The sequence below is a fragment of the Poecilia reticulata genome, chromosome 3 (assembly GCF_904066995.2).
Source record: "Poecilia reticulata chromosome 3, P_reticulata-male-v2, whole genome shotgun sequence".
Taxonomy (NCBI): Eukaryota; Metazoa; Chordata; class Actinopteri; order Cyprinodontiformes; family Poeciliidae; genus Poecilia; species Poecilia reticulata.
Genome location: NC_088832.1, coordinates 16,931,014 through 16,941,934, shown reverse-complemented (window position 1 = coordinate 16,941,934; position 10,921 = coordinate 16,931,014). Strand labels below are relative to the sequence as shown.

At 39.4% G+C, this 10,921-nt stretch overlaps 1 protein-coding gene across 3 annotated transcripts; it reads right to left on the bottom strand.

The window, feature by feature from the left end:
• Nucleotides 1-120: 120 nt before the first annotated feature.
• On the bottom strand, nucleotides 121-8,928 carry caprin1a (cell cycle associated protein 1a). 3 transcript variants are annotated; one of them, XM_008405223.3, is made up of 17 exons: nucleotides 8,715-8,924; nucleotides 6,864-6,998; nucleotides 6,346-6,408; nucleotides 6,164-6,250; nucleotides 5,659-5,900; nucleotides 4,687-4,769; nucleotides 4,291-4,449; nucleotides 4,155-4,207; nucleotides 3,958-4,041; nucleotides 3,309-3,467; nucleotides 2,878-2,986; nucleotides 2,734-2,795; nucleotides 2,336-2,467; nucleotides 1,880-2,039; nucleotides 1,020-1,208; nucleotides 819-928; nucleotides 121-729 (listed from the first exon to the last, which is right to left on the bottom strand). In XM_008405223.3, the coding sequence occupies exons 2-17, from the start codon at nucleotides 6,996-6,998 to the stop codon at nucleotides 643-645; spliced, it is 1,914 nt and encodes a 637-aa protein (XP_008403445.1). In that variant the 5' UTR covers nucleotides 8,715-8,924; the 3' UTR covers nucleotides 121-642. The 3 variants fall into 3 exon arrangements, with proteins under 3 accessions (XP_008403445.1, XP_081461283.1, XP_081461284.1); XM_081605157.1 differs by lacking the exon at nucleotides 2,336-2,467; XM_081605158.1 differs by lacking the exons at nucleotides 121-729; nucleotides 819-928; nucleotides 1,020-1,208 and adding an exon at nucleotides 1,215-1,744 and having other exon boundaries at nucleotides 8,715-8,928.
• Nucleotides 8,929-10,921: the final 1,993 nt, after the last annotated feature.

Here is a 10,921-nt window from a genome sequence, read left to right as displayed (position 1 = left end):
TATTATTTTCAGAATTTATTCCCTCTCATTGTATTTCTTTTTTCATCCAGCGATGTATTTATCTGTCCTTCGATAGTTCAGGGCTACATAACTTAGTGAGTTAAAAATACTAAGCACAGGTTTATAGGATACAGCTTTATTGAAACAGTCTTAACCAATAACATCAGTGTACAAATGGGTTACGGCGCAACAGAACAGTGGGTTAAAAAAAAAAAAAAAAAGGGGGCGGGGGGGAAATGTTTATGAAAATTATTGGATCAAACGGGAGAAGCGTCGACAGCAAGGTACAAGAAAACCATTCCCATGAACTCAGATCGACAGTGGCAGGGTAATTTTTTGCATTTACTTTGTAAAAAAAATAAATTAATGAACTCTTTCAAGTTTACAGGAACATCTATTTGTAGTTTTACATGACACAGACTCTCTGAGAATCCTACATGTGGTGAACTTGAGCATGTTGAGTTAGAACATTTAGAAGATCTAAATGTCAGCAGGCTGATTAATAAGTAGGGCGGGGGTTAAAAAAAACCTGAAATAAAATTAACCATCGGAACTTAAATGTTAGAAAAGTGAGCTTGGGCAAACACATTCAAAAATCCTGAATGTTTTAACGTGGCGCAACAGGACGGTTCTTTTGATCCTTTAGGATCGCATTGCTTGAGCGTTGGCCCGGGACAGGCCTCTTGATCCTTGGGCAGTTCCCCGCTTGTAGCCTTGCTGATATCCCTCCTGGAAGGACGAACGTAGGTAAACAGAGGTTAGCCAGCTCATGCAACAGAAAAACACTGATTAGGTTTGGAAGTGAAGTCATGTCTTACACGCTGGTAGCTGCTGTTGGAATAGTCCCGAGATGTGTTAAACTGGGTTTGGCCATAACCGCTGCTGGAAGGAGCGTTTGAAAACGGAGCACGGTATCCTTCATAACCACCTGATTACAGAAGTTAATGTGATCAGACGCAACGAGTGCTGTAATTAAAACCACAATTTGTTCCAACTTTGACACAGTTTGACTGTGGTACCTCTAAATCCATTTGAGGAGCCCCGGTATCCATTCATAATGCCACGGGTGTTTCTGGGTCCACCCCTGGGCGCACCTCTGCTGCTGTAAAACGACTGGCTGGACGGCCCAAACCCTGACCCCGCAGAGGGATCATCGTGACTTCCTGTTGATGGCATGACCTGATCTGGAGGCTGGAATCCACCAACAACTGATAAAAGAGAGTTGAGAACATCTCAGAAGTCTGTGATGCGCTAATAGGTGGTCACTAAAGCAGGCTAGCTTACATACCGTATTTTCCACACTAAAAGGCGAACCGGCTTATAAGGCACATAGAATAGACGCTACAGTAGAGACTGGAGTTACGTTATGCATCCACAAGATGGAGCTGCACTAAAGTGAATGTCAACAAAACAGTCCGACTCTGGTCGGCGAGGAGAGCCTTCCACGACTGGGCCGGGGCCCAGTCGGACGATGGTCACCCTTCTCCGTTCGCACACAGCATGTTCGTGGTGCTAGATGACCTGCAGACGACCTGATTCTAGACGGTCAGAAGATAGATAGGTCAGTCAAACTTTATTAATGGATTACAAACCAGCGTTCTGACAACTATCCCAGCATGCACCGAGCGCTTCTTCTACGGGCAAAAATGAAGTTGGCGGCTGCTTACCGTAGTTGCTAGACCTGTTGTGGCTCAATATTGGTCCATATATATAAGGCGCACCGGATTATAAGGCGCACTGTCGGCTTTTGAGGAAATTGAAGGTTTTTAGGTGCGCCTTATATTGCGGAAAATACGGTACTTTAAAACAGCAAAGCTATCTTCTCCATCTTATGACTGCTGCAGTAAAAGGCTCTTTAATGTGCTGTGTGCTCTCTCACCTGACTGTAATCTTTCCTGTGGCATTTCCGGCTGCTCTACAGTGTTCTCTGACTGGCTGGTAAAGCCCTGGCCATAGCCACCAGGAAATTGGCTGGACTGCTTCAGGGAGTCTGCTTGGCCGTCAGTGGATGGAGGTACGGGTGCATTTATATTAAATACCTGAAATGACAAATTAAAAATCTCAAATGTGTTCACTTTCAAACGCACGGCATAATTCTCGCTGAAGATCTGTGAATCCAGAAAGGGTTAAAACAGTCCCCCCCCCGTCAGGATGGCACACGATAATTAAGCATTTTGGGTTTGTTTTAGGAAGTGAAACTTGTTTACTGGCCTGAAATGTTCTTCACTGGCCCTGACTAAAAATTAAATTGGACACGATCCGACGTTTTCACTAGAATTTATTGAAGTCCAAACGTATTTTGCTGCTAGACTGCTTAAATGAACCCAAAGCATACCGCTTGCACTGACTGGAAAGGTGCTGCGTTCACATTGATGCCTCCGGAGTGGATATGTTTGGAGACAGGTGGGAAGGCGGTAGACAAGGAACATGGGGCAGAAGACTGTTCAGATGACAGAGACATAGAGGTCTGGGAAGGCAGGGAGGAGGAAATTTGAAAGGCAAGGAAACAAGGAATATGAAAAAGGTCAGCGGATGCGATGGGAGCTGCGATCAATACACTAAAAGCTTCCAGCTATTTCCACATAATATTCAAATGACTCTGTACAACACAACTGATAAGAAATACCATCTTCATGATCCCTAAAATATATCTCAATACTTACTGACTGATGCTTTCAGGCAGCTAAAAAGAACTAAGTGTTTAACCTTCAGCTGTGCTTTTCTTGCACTTACTTGGGAGGATTCCTGTGGTGCAGATACAGTACTTGTCTGAGGGAGCCTGGGTTCTGAGTGGACTACAAAAAAGAAAATAAAAAGGGTAAATTTTTTAAAAGTATTCATAACCCACTGTCTTATTACACCTATAAGATCACTCACTTGAAGGGCCACCCATCTGCTGCAGGTCAACCGTCTGCAGAGCTTTCATTGGCTGGGCAGACACGATGGCTGGGTCCAGAGCCTGGCCGTCAAACTCCAACATGGAGTCCTGTCAATACAATCACGCTTTAATCAGACTTAGAGCTACAACAATACGATTTATATCAACGCCATTGTAATTTTAAATAAGGTTGGAATCTGGAACCAATTCTGACAGAAATAACTTTTTTCCCCGTTTGCCCCTGATTCTACTATTCAATTTACCCAATTTTACAGCTGGTAAAATTTTGAAATAATGATCTGTTTATAAACTTGTTGACACCGGAAGCAGAAATACTTCAAGGTACTGCATTAAAATTAGTATTTCGCAACATTATTCAGACCTAGCTGAGTCCTGACATCTGCAGAAGGCTATGTGAGACTGTTCTAACCTGCATGAAGTTGTAAGTCCCTTGCATTTGAGCCATGAGATCTTGCACCGCCTGCTTTCTGACCACAGGGTCAGTGGCAGGAGAAGGAGCAGCTTGGTTCACAGCCATGGTGGGCTCAGAAGCCAGCTGTGCAGGTGGGTGGTGCTGCAGGGAATTCATCTATCAGCAGAAACAGTGATATTAAAGAATACAGTCAAGTACACTATGTTGCCAAGTATTGTGTGTGGGTTTGCTTGCCGGGGCTCGGATCCATTGTCTCGGCTAATGCTACATATTAAAAACATATTCATGCTTGAGGATACGTGGGGAACACGGTTCCTCCCATTTACGAGATGACTGAGCAGCAGTGAGGGACATGGAGGAGAATGTTTTTGAAGGCGGGCCTTGAGTGAAACCATGATAATGGCAACTTCATGATAAACCAGATTGGGAACTGAAAACCAGACCAACATCACTGTCTGACCTCACAAATGATGTCTTAGAAGAAAATTTGAAATACTCCTACAAACTCAATCTTAAACCTTACTGAGTTCATTTCTAGAAGACTAAAGCCTATATATCAATAATGGGATGTGGCTTAAGTTTAACCATCTCAGTACGTTTGACAATACAGAGTATTTGGTGCCACTGATGGGTGCAGTGAGGATACCTGAGCCTCCACAGTCCACTCCTCCACTTGGTCTTTGTCAGTGTTACTGTATGTAGTTTCTGGAACAAACTGTCTGTTAAAAAACTGAAACAAAGGACGACTATTTAATTTAAACGCATAATAAAAGTATATATATACACACATTAATAACCAATGATCCACAGTTTTTAATGCACTACATAAAAAAGTCTGACAACCTCTGTGGTTTCCACTTGGACAGGCTCTGTGTAGTTTTCATTATTTGGTCCTTCTGGAAAGGAACAAATTTGAAGCGTGACTACACCCAAGTAAACACACACTAATAATTTAATACGCAAATGAGTACGTTTTTACCAGGTTCAGGTGGCTGCTCCCCAGTAACCGCTGTTTCATCCACCACAGCCTGCTCTTCTGGCTTCTCTTCTGTCTCACAAGCCCCGTTCTGTTTAGATTCTGCTCTGTCAAAGTAACCACTGACCAGTAGTTTGTCCAGAGTCTCCCTCAGTGACTTGTCTGGAACAAAGACGAGAAGGATTGATCTTAGTAATAAAGTTTGTTTTTTTTTCATTGTGAAGTGACGTAAATGTCGAACACAGCCTGACTGACAAAATTATTTTTCACCGAGTTCTCAACACTAAACCAGGTTACTGCTTTAAGAAATAAAGCCAGTGGAGGGAGTGGCCAAATGTTTGTGCTGTAAATGTACAATAACTTATGATATTTGTTCCAACACTTTAAAAACCTACTTACATGTGGTTCCTGCCACAGACTTGTCTCGACCCTCAAGGAGAGACCACAAGTGCTGTGAGGCCTCTTCATACTGGTCAATCAATCTGGAAATAACGATTCAGCGTGAAGTGAAGGATATTTGACATTTAATTTTAAAATTATGAAAACACAAATAAGAAACATATCTGCATATAGAGGCACCTCAAAGAATTAGAGTATCTTTAAAGATGCAAGTATTTCATCATGTCAGTTGAAGGTCGCATTTTAAAGATACATTATACACACAGTGACATATTTGAATTGTTTATTTCCGTTCATTTTAATGATTACATCTAATGAAATCCCCAAACTTGGCTTTTTTTAAAATACAAACATTACTGACCAATAAAAAAAACCCTAATTCTTTACAACAAAATGGGATTTTACGCCGATCAACGGGAATCAAACCAAGCATATTGATCCAAAGTCGAGTGGAAAGAAAAGTAGCAAAAAAGGATGAACAAGAAAGTCTTGAGAAGCAAAGAGAATAGAAGAGTTTTAGGAGATGTGATGTATGAGCTTCAAGAGCCATCACACAAAGGAAACATTTCCTGGTTCCCTCCGATGATGATGATGATGAGCATTGTGGAGATTGTGATTTTTTTTTTCTAGCAGAACTTGACACCTGCCAGTAGTATCAATACCTGCGTAAAAAACTATACTGTCACTGTGTTTGACTGGCCTACAAACTGTCCTGATGTAAACTCCTAACAGCATAGACGAGCTAAAGGGCAGCATGAAAAGATTGGATTTCTATTAACTGCAAGTCATAATCATCAAAATTACCAGAAAAACATTCAAAATATATCAATTAGCGTCTAATGAATCTGCTTACTCTCGTTTTCATTTTTCTTCTTCAGTAGCAGAAATAAGTTAACTCTCCAATACTATTCTGGTTTTTGAGACACACTTGCACGACCTGATGAAGAAAATTATTTGCCCACATCCACATACCTGATATCACAGTTCCTGTCAGGACCCACCAGTTTATAAAACTCATCAAAAGATGCAAGGTCAGCATCTGTGAGCAGAGGGGAGCCAGAGGAATCTGGTCTTTTAAGGTCCTGTCGCACGCCGTCCTCCCCTAGCTGGTCCAACAAATACTGGAGCTCCAACACCGTCTTCAACCGCCGTTGTTCCATTTCCTCCCGCTGAAGCTGCTCTCGCCGTGCAGACTTTTTCACTGCCTTCTGGACCTAAACATACACAGAGATGTTTTGGTGCATGTTATGTGACACGGAAATTGTAAAAGGGGAAAATTTCCACTGCGGCTGGTTTAGGAGCCATCTCGCAGAAAGTTTAAGCCAACCGCAGACATTCTTTTCTCTCTTCACGGTTTAATAAATTAGTAGTTTTACAAAACAGCTTCTTAATGGAGACGTCTTATAGCATCAAACTCCTTTAAAATAAACAATTGTTGAGGTTTGGTCACAAACTTTCCAGAAAAGGTCTGACTAACCTCTTGGCCCAAAGCCAGGAAGCTCTTCTGCAGTTCTCGAGCAAAATCAAGGTTATTGATGATCTCTTGATACTTCGACAAGGCTTCCTTTGGAAACATCCAGGAAAGAAAATTTAAAATTGTTACATTGCTTGTATTAATACAATGCTGCATATGAAGTAGCTGCCAGTTTCCCATCTCACCAGCTGATCCTGATTCAGTCTTTCTTCCTTATTCTTTCTGGCCTGATAGTCATCCAGTTTGGACTGAAAAAAAATAAATAATATTGCAATCATTAAACAAAAATGTCAAAATAAAATCCAAAGCATGGATTCAAAAGTATAGATAGAAGAACTGGTCTTCTTGTTCATGTAACTGGTTTTCTTGTTCATTTAAAAACATTTCACTGCTTTGTTTTTTAGCTTTATAAAATAGCTTATTTTTTTCTTGCCATAAAAACAACTTTAAATAACAACATTCTTTCTGAAATTGAATCATAAAAATATTCATCCACTTAATGATCTCAAGCAGTAACTCGTGACATCTAGGGAAACACACACACACGCGCGCACGCACACACACACACACACACACACACACACACACACACACACACACACACACGCATACACACACACACACACACACACACAGAGACAAAAATCAGTGCCAAAACAGAGAAAGATTCAAAAACCTCGATGTAAACATTTTGCCCATGTACCTTTTTCTTTTCCATATTCCGGACCTTTTTGTCGATAACACCAAGAAACTGCTTCATGGTCTCAGAATGACTTCCATTTCCCAAGTCTGGAATGGCACACTGGACAGCATTGTTGCCAACCGCTGCTGAAGGCATCTTAAGGGAAAGATTTAACCGGAAAACAAAAATGGGGCGGGTGTTATTTAATGTCTCTATTGCTGTGTGATTTATGGCTTTTAATGTCTCCATAAAGTGAATGGCTTAGACTTATAGTTCTCAAAACATTGATCGACCATTTAATGAATGTGAACAATTGTGTTAAAGTGAATTAGTCAGTGTTATGATGTCACTGTAAAAAATATTGCATACATCTTCAAGAAGACTAAAGTACTTTTAGAAAACATTTTTGTTGGAAGTTAATTAGCATTTGAATTTTTCCTAATGCAGCCACTGTTGTCTGAAACGATTTCCATGTGGCTCCATGTTCCCAGAATAACAGCAGAGATTTATTTTATTTATTTTTTTAAACGAATGTAGACGTCAGAATTATCAACTCTCACCGACCGACAGTCTTATTACTAGTTGCTGTTTAGAAGATATTAAATAATGTTAACATGTCACTGCATTTTCTATCATGCTAATGAAATGTCTGGGTACGATTGCTGAACAGTCTGTGAAGATGCACAATATAAATCAACCAGATAGTTTGTTAGTTAATGAATTCAAGCACCTATAATGAAGAAATCAACTAATGTTTTTATGGACATGCTTATCAAGGCTAAGAAAGGTCTAGGTTTAGAAAAAATGTGGGATCATATTTTTAAATGACAAAGGCGGACGTAAGTTACCTCAGAATCGGGCTTTTAAATGCTGTAACTGATTTATTTTAACCTACATAAATGATCTTGGTATAATTAAAACTGTACTTTATTTCGCCTTTAAATAAAAATGTTTTGATATGCACCATTTCCTGAGGAAATAAAGTCTACAGATACGAACCCTTACAGAAAGCAACAGCGGTTATGCATTTTATTTTAACGTAGAAGACACTGCAGACAGATGTTAGCTCAACCTGCTGCAGGGCTGACTAACACTCGAGGAGTATAACCGAGTAATTTTCCAAACAGATCATCTTAATTTAACTTTCATAGCAATTATTAATGTCTAAAGATAATCTGGGATAATGGGGGGGGCTTCTACATGTCTAGTCTCAAAATAAGAACATTTTACCTCGACCTAAACCCATCTCTCTAAATATTATGTCCTACGCGAGGAAAGCAGCAGTTGAAGCCGTTATTCTCAGAATGCTAACGCGATTTTTTCCCCCATAAATCTGGTTCTATAAGAGCACATGCAAATAGAAACAAAACCCGAGCAACTGAACAAAATTAAAATGAAGGCCTGCGATTTAAAGTTGCGTTCTTCAACTTAACTTGTAAACATTTTACAGACATATCCAAGCAGCGTTTTATTAGAATGTTACAAATTCTACTTCCACAGTTTTTATTTGAAAATGCGGACTTTCTGGTTCTGAGACAACGTCGTCTAATTCAGTTTAACCTAGCTTCGACCATGGTCCCATTGTTAGCCTATACTAGCATGTTCCTTAACGATATGCAGGCAAAGCCCGAAGCCCAGCTAATGTCATTTAAAACTGCCTTTCACGCGAATTCTAAAGTGTTTGAGTGGTTCTTGTGAAGAAAATTGTTGCCCCATGACGTTAAGTTTTACCCATGAAAACAAAGACCCAGTCGGGACGCATCGACCCACTCGGATTTTTTTGCAGCCGTCTCGAGTAAAACATGACAAAAGACTTATTTCTCGAAATTCAGATGAAATAGCTATTTGGTGTAAATAGCAACCATTCCATACCTTTATTCTCTTTGTCTTCAAAGAGATTTTCTTTGCCGGGGTTTACGTTAACAGCGAAACGATCAGTACAGTCCGTGTCTTTTTTTTTTTTTTTTTTCTTTTTTTTTTTTTACTTTAAGTGGAGCTTTTCTAGAAGGATGCTCAGGCTCAAACCGGCTGACGCTAGCTAGCTCCTAAGCTAACAAGGACCCCTGTGCTAACGTTATCTTCCTCTGATGAGGAACAACACAAGACAAAAATACCCGACTGCCCCCTAGAGATAATATGTAGAATTGCTTCTAGAGTGAAGATAAATTCCTCTGTTAATGTATATTTGAAGTCTGCTTAAATTTTTTTGATTAAAAGAAATTTGGAAGAGAACCAAAAAAGAAAATTTATATTGAGAGTTCAGATTTTTTTTTTTTAAATCTAGAGACAGGTCTTCTTGTTCATGTAACTGAAGACCATGTTCATGTAACTTAATCTTTAAAGCCTGTTTTCTATCTGAGGTATTTTAAAACTATGTCCAAAATTCAACAGCGTAAATGTATTTGCACACCCTGATCATTGTGATGTTAAAAATTCTGATCAGATACCGTGGCAAATGCATCCTTGATCGATCCAATAAAAGTATTCATATGCAAGTAAGTAATATATGTTTTTTGGAATACATTAATATTTTGATGTAAAATAAAACTTAAAAGTAGGTTTGGTGATCAATTAAAATCTTTACGTTCAACAGCAAAGAAATAGTTCTCACATTTAACTGTATTTTAGTGGATACTGCAGTCACTATTATAGCAAATTCTGTTAGTTTGTCCTCTCCAGGATTTCTTGCATGTTTATATATATGTATTATTTTTCTCCTGGCTTAAAGAGACAGTCATGATTTACAAAGTGAGAATTTTACCCCAGCTGCTTCAGCTGTTTTATGCATATTTACACATGGACAAGCCCGCTTTTGCACTGTTGATTTATTTAATAAATGTTTTTATGTTTCATTTTAGAGAACCTGCTTTTAGATTTACTCAGGAGCTCTAGCATGTTTGTAAAAGTCTACCTTAAATTTGAAAGACATGCATGCTCTTTGTTTTGATACAAATGTTAGATACATATGGAGGCAGTGGGTTCATATGCATGTTGTCATTCATACAGAAACAAACCAACTAAAGACAGAAAGAACAAACTGTGTTCTGGTCCTAGGTCTGAATTACTTCACTGACAAGAACATCAGCTGAATTTATTATTTTTATTATTTTTTAAATTTTATTCAATATCAAAATAATAACAAAAACATATGGTGTGATACATTACATAATGAAAGGATAATAAAATCGCTGAGCAAACAAAAAAAAGAAAACAGAGGTATGGTGTTGCAGAGAATGAATATCATTAACTGTGTGTGTGTATATATTAGAGTGTACATCAGCTGAAGTTTGACCACCATTGAAAAAACTAAACAAAACAAAGATACTGTGAACTAATGTTTCTGAATGGAGTTTGCATGTTCTCCCTGTGCATGCGTGGGTTTTCTCCAGGTACTCCGGTTTCCTCCCACAGTCCAAAAACATGACTGTTAGATTAATTGGTCTGTCTAAATTGCCCCTAGGTGTGAGTGTGTGTGTGCATGGTTGTTTGTTCTGTGTGTCTCTGTGTTGCCCTACGACAGACTGGCGACTTGTCCAGGGTGAACCCTGCCTCTCGCCCGGAACGTTAGCTGGAGATAGGCACCAGCAACCCTCCCAACCCCAATAAGGGACCAGGGTGTAAGAAGATGGATGGATGGATGGATGGATGGATGGATGGATGGATGGATGGATGGATGGATGGATGGATGGATGGATGGATGGATGGATGGATGAAGGTAACCACACCGTGGCAATTACAAAGGTTGGACAGCAGAGGGCGCATGTGTCTTGGATAACGGGGTTTTGAACTTCAAATTTGATGAAGATCTTGAATAAGATCCTGCAAACAACTTTTGCGACGTTCTTCTATTTGTTTTTGTTTTTTTTCTCTGTTGTGAGGGAGTAGCAAAAGACATACTGGCGAAAAGAAAGAGGCCTTACTAAAACCGCTCAAACATGGGTCTGAATAGCAGATGAGTTATCTTAAGTTATTTTAAACTATGTGATCAATGACCTTACCAATTAAATCTAAACCTAATTCAAATAATGTTTCTTTGTTGAAATTACTATGAAATGTTAAGTAATAAAAAGCATAGAGAT